The sequence below is a fragment of the Rhinichthys klamathensis genome, unplaced genomic scaffold (genome assembly GCF_029890125.1).
Source record: "Rhinichthys klamathensis goyatoka isolate OS25496 unplaced genomic scaffold, OSU_Roscu_1.1 h1tg000200l_1, whole genome shotgun sequence".
NCBI lineage: Eukaryota > Metazoa > Chordata > Actinopteri > Cypriniformes > Leuciscidae > Rhinichthys > Rhinichthys klamathensis.
In genome coordinates, this window is record NW_026606726.1 from 176,778 (window position 1) to 200,972 (window position 24,195).

At 37.8% G+C, this 24,195-nt stretch overlaps 1 protein-coding gene across 3 annotated transcripts in view; it reads left to right on the forward strand.

Moving 5' to 3' along the window:
* Positions 1-24,195, forward strand: part of ttc28 (tetratricopeptide repeat domain 28) — a 238,544-nt gene that overhangs the window by 174,830 nt on the left and 39,519 nt on the right. For all 3 annotated transcript variants that reach the window (XM_056263134.1, XM_056263135.1, XM_056263136.1), the window contains 4 exons: positions 390-913; positions 9,201-9,310; positions 17,067-17,196; positions 18,644-18,862. In XM_056263134.1, coding sequence (XP_056119109.1) covers positions 390-913; positions 9,201-9,310; positions 17,067-17,196; positions 18,644-18,862 — 983 coding nt within the window. The remainder of the gene's footprint in view (positions 1-389; positions 914-9,200; positions 9,311-17,066; positions 17,197-18,643; positions 18,863-24,195) is intronic.

Here is a 24,195-nt window from a genome sequence, read left to right on the forward strand (position 1 = left end):
TAGTATTAATAATTGCTGATTAGATATCGTCATCTTTTATCGTATTGCTGTTGAGGTTATTTTTTAAAACAATTCATTTAAATTGCATTATATATACATTGTGTATGTATTAGAATGTGTGTCTCAGCAAATAGTTTTTCAGTATTTTGGATCTACTTTTATTTGTGTAAAATTTGTAAAAAATATATATTATTTAAATTTTATATATATATATATATATATGTGTGTGTACACACACACAAACAAATTATTATACATTATATTACATTTATTTATTTATTTATTTACTTACAATGTGGCTTAACCAATCCAATTTTTCAGTTTCATCTAAGTATTTTGGATCAGTTTTTTCCTATATGTGTGTCACGTGTGTTGTGTGTGTGTCTCAGGGCGATGGGGAACCTCCAGCAGTCTCTGGTGTGTTTTGAGAAGCGGCTGGTTGTGGCTCATGAGCTGGGAGAGTGTGGAGGAAAGGCTCAGGCGTATGGAGAGCTGGGCAGTTTGCACAGCCAGCTGGGGAACTACGAGCAAGCCATCTCATGCCTGGAGCGGCAGCTCGCCATCGCCCGCGACACACAGGACCGGCTGCTGGAGGGGGACGCCAGCTGTGGGCTGGGCGCTGTGTACCAGCTGATGGGTGAGCACGACACGGCTCTGCAGTTTCACCAGCTGGACCTGCAGATCGCAGAGGAGACCGGCAGCTCCAGCTGTCAGGCCCGGGCCTACGGGAACCTGGGACTCACCTACGAGTCTCTGGGTAATTTCGAGCGTGCCGTGGTGTATCAGGAACAGCATCTGAGCGTCGCCGCTCAGACCAACGACCTGGTGGCCAAAACTCTGGCCTACAGCAGCCTGGGACGCACACACCACGCTCTGCAGAACTACTCGCAGTCCGTCATGTACCTGCAGGAAGGTGAGAGGTGCACTTTTGTGTCTGATAAAAGTGTGGAAAGTCATTTACAAATGATCTGAATTTCTGGTGTGTGTGTGTGTGTGTGTGTGTGTGTGTGTGTGCGTGCAAGTTTGAATGTGTGTGTGTCTGCGTGCTTGTTGCTAGGTGTGTGTGTGTGTGTGTGTGCAAGTTTGAATGTATGTGTGTGTGCCTGCGTGCTTGTTGCTAGGTGTGTGTGTGTGTGTCTCATCTGTGTTTGTGTGTGCATGTGTTTGGTTGTGTGTGTGTTTGTGTGTGTGTGTTTGCGTGTGTGTGTGCACGTGTGTGTGTGTGTGTGCGCCTGCATGCTTGTTGCTAGGTGTGTGTGTGTGTGTGTCTCTCGTGTGTGTTTGTGTTTGTGTGTGCATGTGTTTGTTTGTGTATGTGTGCATGTGTTTGTGTTTGTGTGCGTGTGTGTGTGTGTGTGTGTGTGTGTGTGTGCGCCTGCATGCTTGTTGCTAGGTGTGTGTGTGTGTGTGTTTGTGTGTGCATGTGTTTCTTTGTGTGGGTGTTTGCGTGTGTGTGTGTGCATGTGTTTGTTTGTTTGTGCGTGTGGATGCGTGCGTGCGTGCATTCGTTCGTTCGTGCGTGTGTGAGTTGCTAGATGGTTGTTTACTGGCAAAAGATTTAAAAAAGTGTATATATCTTACTATATAAGAAGATATATAGTTGGGTTTTATGCACATATTCTATTGGAATATTGCATAAGAAATCCTGGGTGCAAACACCAGGATGAGCATAAAAGGTTTTAAAACACACACACACACACACACACACACACACACACTACCATTCAAAAGTTTGGAATCTCTAAAGTTTGTTTAATGTTTTTGAAAGAAGTCTCTTCTGCTCATCAAGGCTGCACTTATTTGATCAAAATACAGTAAAATATTTTTACAAATTAAAATATCTGTTTTTTTTTTTTTTATTCATTTATGTGATGGCAAAGCTAAATTTCTAGTCTCCAGTGTCCCAGTCTTCAGAAATCATTCTGATATGCTTAATTGCTGCTCAAGAAACATTTCTGATTATTATTATTATCAATGTTGCTATTATAATATTTTAGTAAAAATCGGAATTTTTCAGGATTCTTTAAACAATCAGTTAAAATAAACAGAGAATTTAAAATGGTAATGTTTTGTAACAGTTTTTGTCTTTACTGTCACTTTTGATCAATTTAATGCATCCTTGCTGAATAAAATTATTAAAATTTCTTTAGAAAAAAAGTCACAATGACCTCAAACTTTCAAATGTATGTCACTTTAGGTAGATATATTGTTTATTTAGTAAGACAATTCCTAGATGCACATCTAAAAAGTCCTGAATAATGACTGATTGATTTGTTCAGATGATTGAACTTTTTACATAAATGCAATAATGCAAGACTCTTATGAACCTCTCTTGGTTTTGGGGGTGAAATATGACCATTCTTCACACATATACCACTTTCAGACCTTTATTCAGTTGAGAGGGAAACAACTAAAGATGTCAGGCCGTTGTTTATTGAGGTATAAACGTCACGTTCAGACTCTGAAGCCCATGTTTACATGCTCACAGAGACATCTGGTGGTTTGCTTCCTCTGAGGACATTGAAATTCAGCTCATTTGTTTGGCTTCTGGTGTTACCCTGAGCTGGAGCGTGTTATCAATCCACCGTATGTTGCTATAATAATCCTATTTGAGATGTACGGGTGAGCACTCTCTAACACAACGAAGCAACTGATGTCCGGTTCCTGAACAAATTGTTCATTTGAACCGGTTCTTTTAGTGAACTAGTGAAATCAGTGGTTTATATGAAAGGTGAGTTGACATATAAAACGCTTTATACACCCATGTTTCACATTACTATTGGGTGCTTTAATCAGGGTTCGTACAAGGTGCTTAAAGTACTACTTGAATTTGACTTTGTGACATTTAAGTCCTGGAAAACCCTTGAAAACAGCCATGTTTATGAAGAGGTACTTAAAAAGTGCTTTACTATACTTAAAATGCAATATATTTTTTCGAAAAAACTAAAAAATACAATATTTTCACGCAAATTTAACACTGCAGCCTGTCTGATAATACGAAGTACGCCAACTTTATAATATAAAATAGTATTTATTGAACAATACTAGTCCTTATAAACTTTGTATTTAATATATATTATTAAATACGTTGTAAGTTGTATTTTGGATTCCTTATATCTGTAATTTGAGTTTTAAAAATCCTTAAAAAATACTAAAGATATTGTTTGATAAGTGAGATCTCAGATTGTAGTCCTTGAAAACCAAAAACAGTAGTGCTTGAAAATCCCTGAATTACTTTTTACAGTATCTGTACGAACCCTGTTTAATGATAGCATTGTGTATATGTGACGTCATTAGCGTGATTATGTAAACAAACTAGTGGAACGTTTTTTTTGCACTTGTTCATCTAAAAGAACCAGTTCACGGAAAATAATTTCCCGTCGCTAGACCGTTTTGTTAAAAGGGTTTGTAGTTGAATTAGGTGTCCACTCAATAAAAGCTGTCCTGTCTCGCTGAAATGCCTTTCCTCAGTTCTGTCAGCCGTCAGGAAGCGAGCGGCTCACGGGCGGCCGAACGCTTTAATCACCTTCATCCAGGACTTTTGACAGTGACCTCGGCGCTTCTTCCCTCCTGCGAGAGTGGCGGAGGACAGTGGGAAAAGGACAGATAGATGTGGATCCCGTCTCGCAGACTCTTTGCCAAAGGCCACCGCGTCCCTCCATCTGACAGCCAATTAACTAAGAGTGGAGGAACTCTCACTCTCAACTCGGTTTAGCGTTTCGTTTAAGGTGTGTAGAGAATGAAACATGTGGGCCATAGCTTGTCAGGCTCCGCGTTTTGCTTGTTGTGTGTTTGATAATTAAGGTATTTGATTGGTTCGGCAACGGAAAATTAACGGGCGAAAGTGCAGCCTTCTGATCTCTCTCTCTTGAATCCGACACGGAAGTGACGTGAACTGCAATTCATCAACTGGCCACTAGAGACCGGCTCCAAAAGAGAGTCAGTCCCATAGACCCCCATGTTAAAATGCCCAACTTTACAGCAGAAAAAAGTATGTTTACATTCTGGTACAAAAAGTGATTTTGGTCTATATAGTTAATTGTGCCCTTCGTGACGACTGTGAGGGGGGTGAATGTTTTTTATAACTCATCCATTTAAATTATATTAAGCCTTAAAGTTCTGCATAATTAAGGGCGTGGCCACTTGAGTGACAGGTGGATTGCCGCTGATGTCACTTCTAGCCGTTTGTCTGCTGTCTGTTAGCGTCACGTCACCTCAGCTAATCCGCCTCTTTGCCCATTTTCGGTTATCCGTGATTGACGCGCTGCCAAGATGGCGACGGCCGGCTCCGCCCACTTTGGGCTTCAAAAATGCTCTTCAGACACACTACGGGTGACATCTATGGTTTTTTTTACTGTCTATGGTTGAAACTGGCGGTTATGGTAAGGGGCGGGACATTTCCCAAACACGCTCGAAGCGCTTGACCAATCACAACACACCGATCCAGCCGACCAATCAGAGCACAGTATGCTTTTCAGAAGGAGGGGCTTCATAGTGACAGGAACTAAACAGAGCGTTACTGACAGACTGGGAAGAGAGGAGCCACAACAATGGAGAATATGAGGAAAATAATCAACATTCAAGCAGGAAAACCTGTTCTAGTAGAGCACAAAAACATAATCAAGACAAGGGCATAATAGGTCAACTTTAAACAGTGCAATATTCTAGACATGACCTGTGATTATTTGATCTGACTGTCAAACAGTATGTATTCTGCATACTACTTTCTGTCAGAATTGAAAAGAGATTTGTTTACAAAGACTAATTAGGATAAAGAAATGGATAATTGGATATTAGTGTTGTATTTACCCATTAGAGACATGACTTCACTGAATACACACAGTGTATAATTCAGACCGATGTGGTCGTGTAGATGGTTTGAAGAGGGGAGCGTTTCACTGAACATTTCTTTTGTCTTGGGTTTGAACTCGAAAGGAATCAAAGTGGGATTGAAACGCGATTAAAGTCTGTGTCGAACGGGAAAAAAAAATCATTTCTGAGGCTTTTCTTTAGATCAGTGCCTGATGAGACCTAAATACCAGCGCGTCCCGACAGCCATGTCAAAGTCTGATGATGAAAAACATAAAAACAGAGAGAATGAAAAGAACGGAGGAATAAAAGACAAGGGGATGTTTTGGAAGCTGTTATTGTAGGATGATTAATTGCAGAGCGCACCAAAATATGAATTTAAAAACAAGACACATACGAGAACTGATTTCAACCACTTCTGGGTTTGAGTGCTGAGAGTTTTGGTTATGCTTTTATTAAAGGAATACTTCAGCCAACAAAAGAAAACGCATGTTTTTTTCCCCCCTAAACCCTTCTTCCAGATAAAACAGAAGGAAACAGTATGAAATCAAAGTATATTCTCTACTGTTCAAATGTTTGGGGTTGGTAAGATTGTTTAATGTTTTTGAAAGAAGTGCTTGATAAAAAATACAGTAAAAACTGTTATATTATGAAATATTATTACAATTTAAAATAACTTTTCTACTTGAATATATGTTCAAATGTAATTTAGTCCTGTGATCAAAGCTGGATTTTCATCTTTACTCCAGTCTTCAGTGTCACATGATCCTTCAGAAATCATTCTGTTATATGTTATTTCCATATTGTTTGATGAAGAACAGCTGAAAACATTTGTAACAAGTCTTTACTGTCACTTTTGATCAATTTAACATGTCCTTTTTTAACCAAACAGCTTATTAAGTTTAATTTACTTTTTGTCATTTTTGAGTCTTGGCAACACCTGGTCACGATATTGACGAAACACTCTGTGTGTTGTTAAAGGTTAGCTAAAACTATTTTGAAATGTTTTGGTCAATTGAAATATAGCTGGTAGGAATATAAAATATAAATATGAGGTAAAAGCTTAAACTTAAAAAAAAAAAAATTTGTGTGAAGTGTTCGAAAAAAGTCTACTAAAATGCTAAAACTGGAATATGAAAGCTAAATAGAAATGTTTTTTAAAATATATATTAATTAATTCATTAAAGCTGCTGTCCGTAGCTTTTTTTTGGGTTAAAAATTATCCAAAATACATATTTGATAAAATACATAACCAGCCAGTGTTCAAAACTATCTGCTTGCCTTAGCTCGATGCAAAACGGTAAGCTTGTAATAATGTTTTTAATTTTAGTGGTACTGGTGGATTTCCGCGGGAGATTCGAGCATGTCTTTGCGTGATTACGTCACATCTGTACACACACATCTGTACACACACATCTGTACACATAAAGAAGGAGTCTCGGCTAGTATAAGCTATATTGCGTGTGAGCAGGGGCGGATCTACCGGGGTGGCATAGGGTGGCAAATGCCACCCTAAAAGAAAGCCTTGCCACCCCTGCTGCCACCCCAGTTGGCAGCAACGAATTAAAAGTTATGGCCAATTTGACAATTTACGAACGCGAATCTCCAATGTCCGACTGCAGTGAATTCGCTCCGTGCATAATATGACGACCGTTGACGTTCGTACTTTATTGTGTGGGCAAATACTTCCGGCGAAAACGTCCGCGGTGATCTGACCGCGAGAGCGGGAGACAGCGAGAGCAAGAGACAACAGCGACCGAGTTCCGTTACCAGAGAGATAAGTTTTCAACCCGACCAAATTTTTAAATGCATATCATTTTCAGTGTATTTCACCTGTGCGTTTCTATGCTTTATATTACTGCATTTATTTTGTGCAAGTGAGATGAGTAAAGAACATCTGTTTCATATATCATTATCTGTCTGGTGTTTATAAGCAGTAGCCTACAGTATTTTACTACGTGTAAAATATACACAAACTTAGCTATATTAAGTTGTTTGTGTACAGTTAAAAATATAAATGTAAAATATGTGATAATAATATTGATCGAGCAATTGATGTAAGTAAGTAAAAATACATGCGCAGAATTAAGAAAATATTATTTAATATTTATGGAGATAAATTTTAGCCTATCATAAAGAAAACGTGTGAATGTTCACAGGGTATTTTATTTAACAACTCTAATCGTAGTTGTAACTCTATATTTACAGTAGGCATAATTGTCATTGCGTATGTATGCAGCATGAGTCCAATACAATCTTCTGTTCGTGAACAGTTGTATTTCATTCATTAATCTGACTAACGTTATGCATCCGTGCATTTAATTGCCATTGGCTCGTGTGATAGTAATATGGATCTTAGAAGTATTTAAATGATATAATTGATTCTATAAATTGATTCTTGTTGGGTGCTCAACAAAATAATAGCCTATATATAAAAAAGGGAAAAAGGTCGGCACACCTTGGCTCCAAAAGTTAAACGCACCCCTGCCTTTATACTCACACAGCACAGGGCTGGACTGGCCATAATATTATAACTATTATTATATAGTAGTGTAATGTAGACAGACACTATCACAACTAAAAAGAGTTTTGAGTTTTTCTTTGTTCAATTTGCACACTGCATATGGGTTGGAGCTCTTTATTTTGAACTCTCAAAGTGCACCAGATTGATGAATTTAACATTAAAAAGCACAAAATTTTCTTACGGGGGAGCATGCCCCCGAACCCCCCTAGAGGGACAGAGGTGCACTCTGCACTCACCACAGATTTACCAAAATCCTATGGGAAAAAACGGTATTGCTATCCCAATGCAGCTTATAGCTTGTTTTAGGATTCATCACTGTGGAGTATAGTTCAACTTAGTAGTTATTTCATCTATTAACTCTAACTCAGTGGTTTTTATAGGAGTTGGTATACATTCGGTTGTGTTTATGATTATATGTAGTGGGCCAGTCTGGGCCAAAATGCCCGGGCCGATTTTTTGTCCCAGTCCAGCCCTGTACTCACAAATTAAATTAAGTACATATAGGTCTGCCATGTTGCCACCCCTCAAAAATTCCTGCCCCCCTCTTGCCACCCCATAAATATTTTTCTAGATCCGCCCCTGCGTGTGAGGATGTTGGAGGTAGAGATTTACAGCCTTTTCTCACAGCACTTGATATAATTAAACTTATCAATTTGATGGCGGATCCAGAAAGGTTCAAACGACGATCATCATCAGTGACAACTAGAGACTCACCCGCTGTAACATGCAAAAGACTTCGTTCGGACTTCGGAGTGGCTACAGAAAAAAAGAGACGGCAACCGGACCCATGCGAAAACAAGGATAATATCGGAAGGACATTACATGATGTAGTCACGCAATGCTCGCTGACGTTGTTAACATTAACAATTTGAGAACATAGTATAGCTACTTTGCACGGTTTTGCGTGAAATGATAACTTATAAGCAATTGTTAGATTTAATCAGCGCGATTTACTGCAATGTCAGAACCAGAACAAAAGTGAATGTTTCTTACTAGTTCAGATGACGTTTCCCGGTGAAAATTCTTATGTTGGTCATACTTCCAAAAAGAATAATCTGTGATTCTGAATGACAATATCCACATCGGCGCGGTGACTGACAGCTGCACACTCTCCTCAAACATAGTGTTCATCCGCGCTGTGCCGTGTCGAGGGTGTTGAACTACAACCCACGTAAAGTTGATAATTCCGCGAATGACTGCAATTGCAGATTTCGAACAGAGATGGCGACAAAGAGGAAAAATGCCGGACTGCAGCTTTAAATATATATTAAAAATACATAAAATGACAAGCACATTGCTAAAACTCAACATCAAAATAAAAACTGAAAATAAAAAAATAAAAGCAATCTTTATTCAAAATATTAATAAATAATAATAATAATAATGCAAGGCAAGTTTATTTATATAGCACATTTCATACACAATGGTAATTCAAAGTGCTTTACATAGAAGAAAAAAAAATAATAGAAATAACAATAATTAAAACAGTTTAGAATAAAGAAATTAAAATAATCAAAAGAAATAAGAATAATTAAAACAGTTTAGAATAAAAAAAAACAATACTAAAATAACAATCTTTGTCTGGAAGAGAAAGACTACAATTAATAATAATAATACATTTTATTTATAGTGCACTTTACATTTCAATGAAATCTCAAAGTGCTAAATTGAAATACAATTATCAACTTTACTGCATCTATACTGCAAACAAACATAGACTAAAAGCCATAAAGCATCCAATCTTGATATACTAAAACAGGAAAAGCACTATTTACCATGGAGTTGGGATGTGTGAACTTAAACTGTTCATTTAAAACAGTTCCTGGAGAAGCGTTTGTGTGTAAATCTCTGTTTCGGTGTGTCTCAGGTCTGCGTCTGGCGGAGCAGCTGGGCCGTCGAGAGGACGAGGCCAAGATTCGACACCGTCTGGGGCTCTCGCTGTGGGCCAGTGGCAATCTGGAGGAATCCCAGCACCAGGTACAACACACACACACACACACAGCCAATTTACCACAGTCCCCGCACAGGACGCTCATGAACGCTCTTCTTGACAGAGCTCCGCTGTCTCTGCTTCTTCTAATGATGTGTCTGTAGGCGTACGTGTGTTTGCGGACTTGTCATCGCCGTCAGACTCTTCACTTGTGACTTCATCAGTGTGTGAGACAAACAAAGAGGCCGGATTTGATGTTCAGGCAGTCTCCCTGCACAAACACACACTCTCTGTGCATTCAGGCCCTAATTGATTCAGTCCAAACGAGACGAACGGCAAACACTCCAGCTCACGGTTTGTTTGAGGAATCCCTGCTGAGGATTTGGATGTAGAGCGATTCATCTGATCGGATCCATTCGTTAGCTTCAATGAACCGATTGAGTGATTCATCCGAGTCACTCAAAGCTGCAGTGTGTGATTTCTGTGTCACTAGCAGCGCTGAAGTGAACGAAATGGTCATGGCCTGAATGCACACCATCGATTAGTTCAGAAATGGACGTGCTGAAGTGCAAACAGAGCTTTGTTTCGAGCACCACAGCTTGAGCTACTTTTCTACAGTCGAGTGATTCACAAGGCAATGCTAAAGGGTCCAAGTGACTCACATAAAGAACAGAAATCAACCTGAGAATTTACAGAAATACTCCAGATAGATTAGTTTAAATAACTGTTTGAATCCATCATTTAATAATATTATAGGCATGCATGATATATATATATATGGCATTTTTTATTGTACACTAATGTTTAAAACCATCGGGGTCAGTAAAATTTTCTTTTTTTTAATTAATACTTTTATTCAGCAGAGATTAAATTGATCAAAAGTGACAGTAAAGACATTTATAATAATACAAAAGATTTATATTTCAAAGTTCTTTTGAACTTTCTATTCATCAAAGAATCCTGAAAATGGTTTCCACAAAAATATGAACTGTTTTCAACATTGATAATAATCATAAATGTTTCTTGAGCCTCAAATCATCATTTTAGAGTGATTTCTGAAGGATCATGTGACACTGAAGACTGGAGTAATGATGCTGAAAATTCAGCTTTGATCACAGGAATAAATTGCAGCTTACTGTATATTTACTTAGAAAACAGTTCTTTTAAATAGTAATAATATTTCACAATATTTCTGTTTTTACTGTATTTTTGATCAAATAAACGCTGAGCATAAGACTCAAAGTCAAAATTCTTTCAAAATATTTCAAAATCTTACCGACGCCAAACTTGTTTATGTCAGTCAATATTGTATATTTATTTATCCCAATCTGTTTTAACATTTGGATTATCTTGCACTAAATTAAAAGAGCAATAGTAGATCATTGTAAAGATTCAAGCCTTCAGTTGTCGAAGAGCGCTGTCTCTTTAAGAGCTCATGAGTTGCTGTGAGAACAATTTATAATGATAAAGCTGTATTTAATGTCTCATAAATGAGTTTTGCTGAACATGAAACTAATCTAAAGTGTTTTTTTGATTGAAAATATATTAGAATAAAATAAATGTGGAAAAAATGGCCTCATATAGGTACAAAAAAAATGACTCTCATTATGTGGGAAGATATTAATACTACTAAAACAGTGTACTTTTGTTATGAATTAGACATCGCTGTTTGTTTTTCCTGCCACGTTTTAGGATTGCTCTGTGCACTAATCTTTCCAATAAAAAACATGAAACCAGACTGAGGTGTATTGAACCTCTGATATTATGTATTGAGCTCAAAGTGACAGATTTTATTAGATTTTTTGGCTGATTTCTTTAGGTGGTCGGCTCAGACGGTGACGTCTCTGTAATCGTCTGCTCGGATCACATTTCATCATGGCCGTCTGGGCAGGAAAGCTCTAGATTGTTCTTCTTCTCCCTCTGTAATTCACAGAGCCGTTCTCGTGTCTCGGTTGCGGCGGGTCTCAAGGATGTTGATCGCATATGTGCCGAACGTCTACAGGGAGACGGAAGATTAGAGGATAATGTGTTTATATCATCGTACAGCCAATCTTGTCAATTAGGCAGCTGTGCCGTTGGGGAGGGACGTCTGAAAGAGAGAGAAACAGTCAGTCTCAAGCCTCACGCGCCTCTGGCATCAGCTGTCAATCATACAGGCACGCCACGGACCACACGTTCAGATTGGTGCTGCTTTTGTTGAGACGTCCAGTTGTGTGTGTGCTGCAAGATCTCACAAGGAAACGTCACTTTAACATCATTTTTTCCTCCAATTTGTTTTATAATACTTAAAGGTGTTTTTAAAATGATTGCTAGGTGTTTGCTGGGGTATTATATAGGGGTGTAACGGTACACAAAAATCACGGTTCGGTACATACCTCGGTTTTAAAGTCACGGATCGGTACGTTTTCGATACAGCAAAAAGAAAGAAATGCCAGAGAAATTTCCCATTTGTTAAAAGAAAAAATATTTTTTAATAACTGTGTTTTCCTACATCTTGAAACTTTCAGGTTTATAAATGGGGGTCATCTTTGAAGGATGAACAAATAATGTTTTGGTCATCACATTAAAAGTAACATTTAAATATATATTTATTTATATATTATTTGGGTTTTGAAGTGCTGGAAAAAGATGTGTGAAGTACTTGAAAGTATTTCACTATTCCAGCCAAGGTTACAGTTAGTGTTACTTTATTAAATCCATGGTGAATGTCGCTGATCTGTGGACTTAAAGCCTATAACTAGTTCATTCACGACACAATGTTTCTCCTGGCTTCCACGTCAGCGCTGTTTGATCTAATAGAGGTCTACGGTTAATAACGGAGAAATGTGAATGCTTCTCACTAGATCTCGCAGCGATGTTATTACTTCAGTGGCGAACTCAAATGTTTTCTTTACTGGATCTTAGCGCTGTGTGTATAACAAGTGTCGCTTGATCAAGATCGGCTCGCGCTGCACAGATGTTGCTGGTCCGAACTGATAAATACTCCGTGAAGTACAATATAATGAGTAGCGCAGTTTCGTTCCGCTTTCATTACGCTTGCCATTTGATGTTGCGCAACGTTGTGGTGATCGCGCCAGCGCGGATTTTGTCGGTAGGAAAAATGGTCCAAGGAATCGTTCGGTTTGTATGCGTACCGAACCGGAAGCCTCGAACCGAAACGGTTCAATACGAATACATGTACCGTTACACCCCTAGTATTATAGGTGTTTTCTTTTAGTGTCTTGAGAGAAAAGAGTCCTTCAAAAGTCTTAGTCATATTCAGGTCTCTAAATATAGCGTGGGTCAGTGTTGTTATTGTTATAAAGGTGGCATGAAATGGAAGTTGTGCTCGTCTCTTCTTCCATATAGTGACGGATGTTCAAGTGAAACGGCTTTTGGAACGAGAGCAAATGTAGGCGGGCTTGATTTTATCCGTGGGGAATTGATTGGATGTTTGTGGTTTGCTATTGGTGGATCTCATGTGAGTGACAGGTTGCCCCGCCCTCGTCGTAAAAGGACACGTCACAATATTCCTCATTTAAATAATTAATTTGCAGAATAAAGGGGCGGGGCCTCTAAGTTAGTAAGTTAGTAGTGTGTTAAACTGGTGGTTATGGTAAGGGGTGGGACATTTTCCAAACACGCTTGACCAATCACAACACACTGATCCAGCCGACCAATCAGAGCACAGTAGGAGCACTTTTCAGAAGGAGGGGCTTCATAGAGACAGGAACTAAACAGAGCGTTACTGACAGACTGGGAAGAGAGGAGCCGCAACAATGGAGAATATGAGGAAACTAATCAACATTCAACCAGGAAAACCTGTTCTAGTAGAGCCCAAAAACAACATCAAGACTTTGAAAAGGGGCATATACAGTAGGTCCCCTTTAAAGGAACACGCCACTGTTTTTTTTTTAAATAGGCGTTATTCAACGTCTATTCAACGTCAGCGATGTCTAATTCATAACAAAAGTACACTGTTATTCAACGCTGCCAAAGTAAGACAATGCATGCACTGAGACAAATATGCATTTGCCCGCCTATCTAAAAACGGTGGCGTGTTCCTTTAAAAAGCGACACGCACTGGATATCGTCCTATGAATGAACTATAGCTATCCCTGCATATTAAACTAGGCAATGAGAAAGTATTTTAGCCTCCAAAATATGACAGAATGTGTACAGGCTCTTGTAATGTGTCGACCGAGCGTTTGTGTCTGCGGTTGCAGAGTGTTTCAGGCCGAAGAGTGGAGAAAATGAAAAGAAACCCGAGTCAGCTGATGTACAGCGTGTGTGAGTGTAGTAATAGTAGCTTTTCATGGCCTTCCTCCCTGGTGTCTCAGTTTGGTGTGTGTGTGTGTGATGTATAGACAGTTCTGGAGCGCTGCAGATTGCAGATGGAGTGTGTGTGTGTGTGTGTGTGTGTGTGCTGATGCATTCCGCTCTTAATTGATTGCAGGCTGGCTGTGCTGTATGCTGATGAAGGGCTCTCTGCAGCCGAACCCCTGAGAAACGCTGCATTCCACGCCACAAACACACACATATATCTTGAAAACACATAAATACTCAAACAGGCAGCATCAGCCAGCACTGGGGGCGCTGAAGTACAAGCTACTGCTCATGTGAAGGAGGACGGCGTGACAAGACCAATGCACTGTAAACAATGATGTTTCTAACTTCAAAATGAAACAAAAAATTACAAGAGTGTATTTAACAAGAAAATAGTAGTTCAGTCTGTCTGCTTCAAAATGTCCCGTTTAATTCAATGTGTTACTTGACATTTCTTTGTAATTATTTGTGAAATTTACTAGCAGTCTTTGAGTGAAATGGTTTCAAAATACATCCTACACCTTTTTTTTCAGTGTATAGACACTGCAACGTTTTTATAAACGGTGTTTTTGTCTAGTTATGCTGTAAAAAATATTGAAATATTCTGTAAACAAGACACATTTGCTTGAGGAGCAAATTGCATTAGATATTAAGTCTTCTTTTTATTAACTTTTAAAGTTATTGCATTAATATTTCTCTTCCCAAGTGTTTTAAGCATAAACCTCACTAAGTTTAGTCCGATTTCTGCATAAAATAAGAAACAAATATTTGCAAGTCGTGTACACTGAATAACATTGAATACACAACTTTTATATATATATACAACAAAAATTTGGTAACACTTTAGTTTAGGGTCCAATGCTCACTATTAAGTTGCTTATTAATATCATGCATATTACTAGAATATTGGCTGTTTATTGGTACTTATAAAGCACATATTAATGCCTTATTCTGCATGATCATATTCTACATCCCTTAATCCATCCAATACCTAAACTTAACAACTACATTACTAACTATTAATAAACAGTAATTAGGAGTTTATCGAGGCAAAATTCATAGTTAATAGTGAGAATTGAACCCTAATCTAAAGTGTGATAATTAATAAAATATATTAACTGAGTTGAAGACGCAGGGACAAAAAGCAGCACTTTACTAAATATTTCACTACAAAAAAGACGACTTTGAAATTTGATCAGTGAATCGTTTATTAGATTAGTGAATCTTTCTTTTCACCAGTGAATCGTTTATTAGATTAGTGAATCTTTCTTTTCACCAGTGAATCGTTTATTAGATTAGTGAATCTTTCTTTTCACCAGTGAATCGTTTATTAGATTAGTGAATCTTTCTTTTCACCAGTGAATCGTTTATTTGATTAGTGAATCTTTCTTTTCACCAGTGAATCGTTTATTTGATTAGTGAATCTTTCTTTTCACCAGTGAATCGTTTTTCACCAGTGAATCGTTTATTTGATTAGTGAATCTTTCTTTTCACCAGTGAATCGTTTATTAGATTAGTGAATCTTTCTTTTCACCAGTGAATCGTTTATTAGATTAGTGAATCTTTCTTTTCACCAGTGAATCGTTTATTTGATTAGTGAATCTTTCTTTTCACCAGTGAATCGTTTATTAGATTAGTGAATCTTTCTTTTCACCAGTGAATCGTTTATTAGATTAGTGAATCTTTCTTTTCACCAGTGAATCGTTTATTAGATTAGTGAATCTTTCTTTTCACCAGTGAATCATTTATTTGATTAGTGAATCTTTCTTTTCACCAGTGAATCGTTTATTAGATTAGTGAATCTTTCTTTTCACCAGTGAATCATTTATTTGATTAGTGAATCTTTCTTTTCACCAGTGAATCGTTTATTTGATTATTGAATCTTTCTTTTCACCAGTGAATCGTTTATTAGATTAGTGAATCTTTCTTTTCACCAGTGAATCGTTTATTTGATTAGTGAATCTTTCTTTTCACCAGTGAATCGTTTATTAGATTAGTGAATCTTTCTTTTCACCAGTGAATCGTTTATTTGATTAGTGAATCTTTCTTTTCACCAGTGAATCGGTTATTAGATTAGTGAATCTTTCTTTTCACCAGGTAATCGTTTACTTGATTAGTGAATCTTTTATTTCACCAGTGAATCGTCTATTTAATCACTGCATCATTTATATGATCTGTAAATCATTTACTTGATCTGTGAATTGGTATTTACTGTACATAAACCATGCAAATGAATCAATTCACTAAAACAAATCAGACATCCTAAAACTACTTATAGTTCCCCTGTGGTGAAAATCCAGCTTTTAATGTTGTTTATATGTCTATGTGGTGTTTTTAATATGCTTTAAGACAAACCATGTGTAAATTCATAAGTCGACAGCATTGCTGAGTATTTTCTCCTTAAAACTGCAGTGAACCAAAGACAGTCTCAAAAACAAGTTTCTGATGTCACAAACTAGCTTGTAACCAATCAGATCAGCGTGCCGGCGGGCTTTAGCATATCATTAACAGTGAACTAGCAGAGGAGGCTTGAGAGAAGCTTGGGTAGATTTAGCAATATAGCGGGTGTATGATGTATGTATATTACTATGATTTGAACTATATGCCTATATGATTGTTAGAAGAAAGATGCGAACGGGAACATGGTTTGTGTAGCATTAGCAACGCATTATTGGCCGTTTGATAACTTAGTCAAGCAAAAGGCTAATCATATTAAGTAGCGTTATGTGTCCGACGTTGTACAGAGCGATACCATTGTGCAGCGTTTACCTCAGTAAGTGGACCGAGTGAATCTGTGAGCTGGCGTGAGTGAGTGGAGGCGGGGAATTAATTAGCATATTCATGGATCCTCCATACTAAATGAGGCAAGGGTGTAGTTACATTCAAGCTATTTTAAGGCATGAAGAAATTCGTCACACGACTGAAAAACTTAGTTAAGTTAGCATTGCTACTTTAGGTTTGTTCTCAACTCAGATGTCAGATACACACTCGTTTTCTCCCTCACGCACACGAGCTGTCAGCAGTGGCAGCGTCACACACACACACACACACACGCTGATTTTGAATGAGAGCTTATCATTAGCCAGAAATACCACGTCAGTCATCCCACACACTAACTCGCCTCGAAACACTTTCCATCACTAAACGAGAACGAGCCGCTTGCAGTGCAAACACGACTGTGGCTGTTTTAGGACGTTCATTTCCACACGTGCCTAGACTGGTTTTATGTTGCTCAAAGGCTCCATAAGGGCTTCATCTTGACTTGCTATGATTTGATTAAAGGCAGCAAGAAAACAAGCATAGAAATGTGTGTTTTCGGCGTAGAAGTCTGCTGCCCTCCGCTGGTCACATCTGAGCACTGCAGATAAACACACTGGTCTCATTAGGCGTCATGTTTCTCTGTAGCGTGATAACACACGTTGCAGTGTTTCGTGATCAGTCAGAGCAGGTCAGTGCTTTATTATTAACACATGTGTGGATCTTGTTTTTGCCTCACAGCTGTACCGTGCGTCGGCTCTGTTTGAGACCATTCGTCATGAAGCCCAGCACAGCACCGACTACAAGCTCTCGCTGTTCGACCTGCAGACCTCCTCGTACCAGGCTCTCCAGAGGGTCCTTGTCAGCCTTGGTATAAATATTCTCCTCTTCTTCTTCCTTCCTGCTTATATCATGCGGTAACCATTCAGAACAGTGTTTAAACGCTTAAGGGTTAATGTACAGTCACTCTAAAGGGGTTTATTTTGCTAAAATGACCAGCTGACTGGACACTGCAAGAACACTTCTCACTTCTTAATGAGTTAATTAGCCTTTTTTGACGTGTTTACCAGTTCAGATATCTAAAAATCCTTGAAACATGATACATTTATTTATTATTGTAGATTTCTTCACTTGATGTTAACTTGTTTGTACTTAAAATGTGAAAATATATATTATGCAGTGTTGCTTTTCAAGCAAATGTATCTTTGTTCAAGTATTTATAGATGGTTAAAAGTCTGTTATGCTCATCAGATTTATTTGGGGGGAAATACAGTAATGTTTTGAAATATTTACAATTTAGAATAACTGTTTTCTATGTGAATAGATGTTAAAATGTAATTTAATCCTGTGATCAAAGCTGAATTTTCAGCATCATTACTCCAGTCTTCAGTGTCACATGATCAAGAAACATTTTTGATTATCATCAACTTCATATTTTTGTGTAGACCATGGTATTTTTCTTAGTGGATCCTTTGATTCAAAAGAACAGGGTTTTTTAACATTATAAATGTCTTTACTTTCACTTGATAAACTTAATGCATCCTGGCTGAATAAAAATATTTAAAAGAAATTGACCCCAAATTTTTAGACAGTGGTGTAAATATTGATTGAGTTTCTTTTCCGTACATTAGAAGCATTACAAGATATAAAAAGCACAAAATTGCATCGTGAAAGACCAATAAAAATGGTCATATAATAGCTATATGTGGTCAATAAACAACAAATTACAGAAAAATTTGTAATATAAAACAATAATTCGCTGACAAATGCTAGACTAGGACACTCTTCTCCTCTCCTCAAATACATAAAACATTAGTCTATATATATATATATATATATATATAGTGTTTGTAGAGTAAAGAAAACACTGTACTTTATAAAATATTGCATTGCAAACAAGCAGAGATGTTCCAAACTGTGCGCGGCACTTCATTCACGATTGAGTTTTGAGGTTTGACTGACAGTTTGAGAGAGTTATGAGGTTTAGTCACAAGCTCTTTTAACACTTTTTTTATTGGTTTGCATTTCGCAAAACGCACCGACAGATGCAAAGGGTGATCAATAGTTCTGATTAATGAATAAAAATGAAATATGGAGATACAAGGTTTCCGTCTGACAGCGATGATGAAACAGTCAATGATCTCAGTAAAATGATCTATGTGATCATAGCTTTATGAAGACTAGCTTTGACCTAAAAAAACAAAGAGATTGTGTTGTTTATATGTGTATGTATTGTAGCACCGCTGATCAGTCTCTCAAAAATGTTGTTGTATCCCGATGCAATGACAAATTAAGGCTAATTGTAATGTTTGACTCAGGGCATCATGATGAAGCTCTGGCCGTGGCGGAGCGCGGACGCACTCGGGCTTTCGCCGATCTGCTGGTGGAGAGACAGACGGGCCAGCAGGACTCGGACCCGTACACACCCGTGACGGTCGAGCACATTCTGGACACAGTGAACGGGCAGCGGGCCCTGGTGCTCTACTTCTCCCTGGCGGCGGGGTACCTGTACAGCTGGCTCCTGGCCCCGGGGTCCGGTAAGACACTCGAGAGTCCGGCTCAAACCCCGCAAGGGTTCGTTAATGAGCTCCCACCATGCTGAAATACAGACTAACGCTCTGTATAACTTTATACGGTCTGAAGGACATATCACTCATGGGGAAGCTTCAAAAACACAAGCTAAATATATCCGTCTGATGCATGTGTAGAGTGTGTGAGTGTGTGTCTGTGTGTGTGAGAGACAGTGCCCTATCTTGCACCCAGCGCAAAGGACTTTGTACACTGACGCATGTATAATTCCTATTTTGCTCCCGCGCAAATCGGGCTTTTCCCTCCACAGACACACGTCGGTAAACTAGGAAATGAACTTGGCGTGTTCCGGCGCAAACATTCCCTGGTGCTATTTTGCAGTTCCAGAAAACAATTGCGCCACTGACCAGAAAAAGCCTAGTCTAAAGTCAGTGGCGCGTCGCGCGTTGTTCATAATGCTATTTTAAGCGCGCATGTTTGGCCATAATGTCGCGGGAGCACAACGCACATACACTTTGATTCTCTCATCAACACAGATGCAGCAGTTTTTATTTTTGCAAATCATACATTATAACAAGGAAAAATATTAACACATGAGGGAAATCATTGTGGTGTCCATGAAGATGTAAAAAAATGTAGGCCTAAATCTAGCTTACACATTTACCCAAATTTTTCAGGCTAATTGTAGTAATGACGGATCAGACCTGTTTGCCCAATAGTGGCAAGACACATATGTATATAAGGACATCTGACAAAGAAGTGGGTTTCTCCCATCCCCATACAACGTCACTTCTCTGTCTTTCACGGCCCTGACGAGAACGTCGGTCTCCTCGGCTGTGAACCGCTCCTGGCGCGCGCCTGCTAAATCCGCCATAATAATAACAATCCGCCATGCAACATGCGCTCCTGCTCTTAAAGGGTGTGTTGGATGACACTCTGATTGGTTTATTTCACGTTACGCCCAAACCACACCTATGAATAATGAAGCTATTTCAGACCAACCCCTTTTAAACTTGCGTCGGGCGCAAGAGTCATTTATCCCGCCGGTAAAATAGCAACAGCGACCAAGACCCGCCCACAAAGTTACTTGCGCTTCGCGCTTGACACTTGCGTTTCAGATCGTTAAATTAGGGCCCAGAGTGTGTGTGTGTGAGAGAGAGAGAGAGAGAGAGAGAGAGAGAGAGAGAGAGAGAGAGAGAGAGAGAGAGAGAGCGCATGCGTGGTCTTTCCCATAGCACAAACTGATGCGTTGCTTTAAATACAAAGTAAAGATGTGTGATTAGTTAGGCCTACTTCAATTATCAGTAATGCAATAGTGTAAAACACGTTTTTTTTCTATGTGTGTGTGTGTGTGTGTGTGTGTGTGTGTGCTTGAAGTATGGAGAGAAAGCGGGGAGAAGTCATGTGACTCGCCTTACTGCATGCAAAATATTTATACGCAATATGATAATATTTATAAGTGCTACGAAGAGCTGTGCACGTGCAAGCGACATGAAACTGCCTTCATGTTGAAGTGGTACTGCCGGTCCATCTTATGAGTGGCCCGCCGGGAATTTTCCCGATTCTCCCACTGGCCTGATTTTCAGCATCATTACTCCAGTCTTCAGTGTCACATGATCCTTCAGAAATCACTCTAATATGATGATTTGCTGCTCAAGAAACATTTCTGATTATTATCAATGTTGAAAACAGTCGTGCTGCTTTATATTTTTGTGGAAACCGTGATACTTTTTTTTTGGGGTTCTTTGAACAGAAAGTTCAAAAGCATTTATTTAAAATAGAAATCTATCGTAAAATTTAAAATGTCTTTACCCCAAACTGGTACAAAACTGGTACCCCAAACAAAAAAATATTGTGGAAACTGTTTTCAACATTGATAAAAATCATAAATGTTTCTTGAGCAGCAAATCATCATATTAGAGTGATTTCTGAAGGATCATGTGACACTGAAGACTGGAGTAATGATGCTGGAAATACAGCTTTCCTCACAGGAATAAATTACATTTTTAAATATAGGCCTATTCACAAAGAAAACAGTTATTCTAAATTGTAATAATATTTCACAATATACATTTTTTGCTGTACTTTTAATTCAATAAATGCAGCCTTGGTGAGCAGAGGAGGCTTCAAAACCATTCAAAAAATAAAATGGTAGTGTAAAGCGTGTGTGTCTTGCAGTGATGTAGTGTGTGTTGAGCTCAGACTGACTGAAGCGATGGAGTGATGTGATGTGTGTGTGTGTGTGTGTGGGGTGATGGAGGTGTCAGACAGACACAGCACACTCCTGAACCCTTCATCAGAGACACGCTGAGACACTGTCTGTCTGTCTGAACACACACCAACAACACACACCGCGCTTTACACTAACAGATCAATAAGACACACACTTGGTTAATGCAGAACAAAAATATGTCAATAAACTAAAGACTACTGATGTAAATAATAGCCTTTATGTGCATATTTACATACATATACATGCGTACATACAGAGATGTAAAGTCCAGGAGTCAGAAAGTAAAAGTCCTGCCATATGTTTGTTCCACCCATGAACTCAGTCGGCTGATTGCACTAATTAGTTCTCCTGGCTGAAGAACTGCTAATTAGCAAACCCAGGTGATTGGAACAAAATACTGAGGAGGACTTTTACTTTCTGAACCTGGACTTTACACCTCTGCGCACATACAGGTGAAACTCGAAAAATTAGAATATGGTGCAAAAGTTCATTAATTTTAGTAATTCAACTTAAAAGGTGAAACTAATATATTATATAGACTCATTACATGCAAAGTGAGATATTTCAAGCCTTTATTTGTTATCATTTTGATGATTATGGCTGATGAAAACTTTTTCACAATATTCTAATTTTGAATTTGGGGTTTTCATAATAAGCTGTAAGCCATAATCATCACAATTATAACAAATAAGGGCTTGAAATATCTCACTTTGCATGTAATGAGTCTATATAATATATTAGTTTCACCTTTTAAGTTGAATTACTAAAATAAATGAACTTTTGCACGATATTCTAATTTTTCGAGTTTCACCTGTATGTGTATATATATATATATATATATATATATATATATATATATATATATATATATATATATATATATATATATATATATATATAATATTATAAAAGATAAGAGTTATTTGTCCTATTAACAAAAGACAATATACTACTATTAAAAATGCTTTTCAATTCAATCAAATGTGCAAGCTTTGTTTTCATTTTATTATTTTTTTTGTTTAAAGCTTTGTTCAATTTATATTGTTAAATATTAATTTGACACAACACATGGATAAAGTATCATTTTAATTTTTTAAAAACTATTAACGTTTGTTAATACTCAACCATTTCACAACTAACAAATTTTTTTTTTTTCATTGACCAAACTCAACATAATTATATGGTGGACTGAAACAAAAATTATTCATTAAATACAATTATTTTTTTCCTCTGAAATGGCAAAAGCATCACACACAGATGTACCTGATCTAAATAAAGAATAGTAATTAAATAAAAATACAAAATCGAAATAAATGAAATGAATTCTAAAAAACAAAATCAAACCAAAGAAAATAAATCTCAGGAATCGTCATAATTAACTGTATGGAATTTTGATTTATTTAGTTTATTTGTCACTTGAGAATTATTGTTAAATGTGTGCCTGCATAACTTTAATAAGATTTATGTTCTTTGGTTTGATTTTGTTTTATATAATTAATTTTTTTATTTTTATTTTGTATTTTTATTTAATTACTATTATTTATTTTATTTTAGCAGATACAGCTAGTGTGTGATGCTTTTGCTATTTCAGAGGGGAAAAAACACATTTTATTTAAAAAAAAATGCTTTTCAATTAGGCTAAATCAAATGTTCAAATGCTCAAGCTTTGTTTTCGTTTTATTATTTTGTTTGTTTTAAGCTTTGTTTAATTTATATTGTTAATCATTTGACACAAAAACAGATGCATAAAAAATAATTTGAACTTTTAAAAAACTATTAACATTTGTAATAGTAGGCTACATTGCCTGTCTTTTGTTAATAGGACAAAACATAGTTATTATATTTTATGATATTTGATATAGGCCTATATATATATATATATCTTAAATATTTTTAATGTATTTTAAAATATTTTTAATGAAATTGTTAAAAAATATATTTATAATAGCATTGTTTTAAACTTTGAAACGTTCTAAAACACAGAAGAAGCGCAATGCCTGGCCACGCCCACTTCCGGCATCAGACGGTTAGGCTGGCGCTGTCGTCCTCACACTGCTATGACGTATGGTTCTGTGGTTCTGCAGTCGGTTACTATTGGCATATGGTGACTCAAAAGTGTGTGAAATTCGATGTAGTATGCACTCCAGGCGGCTAGGTGGCAATGTGAAGCACCGCCACACAACAACACCAATATCTCCGAATATTTTGTACAACTGCTGAAAAGACTCTTGTATGTTTTTCAGAGCTGCTAGGGCAACTTGAAGGTCCGACGTATGGAAATAATCTGACATGTTGGTTGTTATTTTCCTGTACTGGCGCATGCATGTGACGTAAACGCGTACGCGACGAGAGCCGCCGAGAGCAGATTTGCATTTTTACCGTTTAGACGTTTTAATTTTAAGATTTCCACTCTGGAGGGTGGTTTCACTTTTTTGCGTTTTTAAGCCCCCAAAACGCCGTTGCCGTGTAAACGAAAGGCACATCCGATAAAATATTTGTACGTTTTCACCCGGAATCGTTCTCATGTAACCGGGGCCTTAGATTAAACGTTGATGTCAGCTATTTGAAGTCATTATTTACCCAGAAGGCAGTTGCTACACACTCAAACACGCCGTAAATTTGGCTGAACCTCATCCTACAAGAAAAAAACAGTTGTTTGACCTAATCTGGGTTTGCTTCACTTTCAAAAGTATAGCATCGAGTGACACACACACATGCACACATGCTCAGTTTCACACTGTCCTACTCCTCACACCTCCTGTTCCCCACGGCTTCATTGTGCCGCCTGCTGTTTGGTGAAGCTGGTAAAAAGCTGCGAATTAATGCAAAGCGGCAGTACCACCTGCCTCCCGAATGCCAGCCGTCACAACCACACACACAGAAAACACACTCCATAAATATAAATAAAACATATATATATGTGTGTGTGTTAGTTTTAGTACACTAAAAATCCCTGGACACGCACTCACACACGTCTGCATCTTTCTGGACTTGAAGCTCATTTATTTATTTATTCCAACATTGACGTCTGTAGCAGAAAGACAGCGTACATCTGAAAGCGGGAGTGCTTTTGCTCATTTACAAAATTCACCTAACTAGATTTCAGCC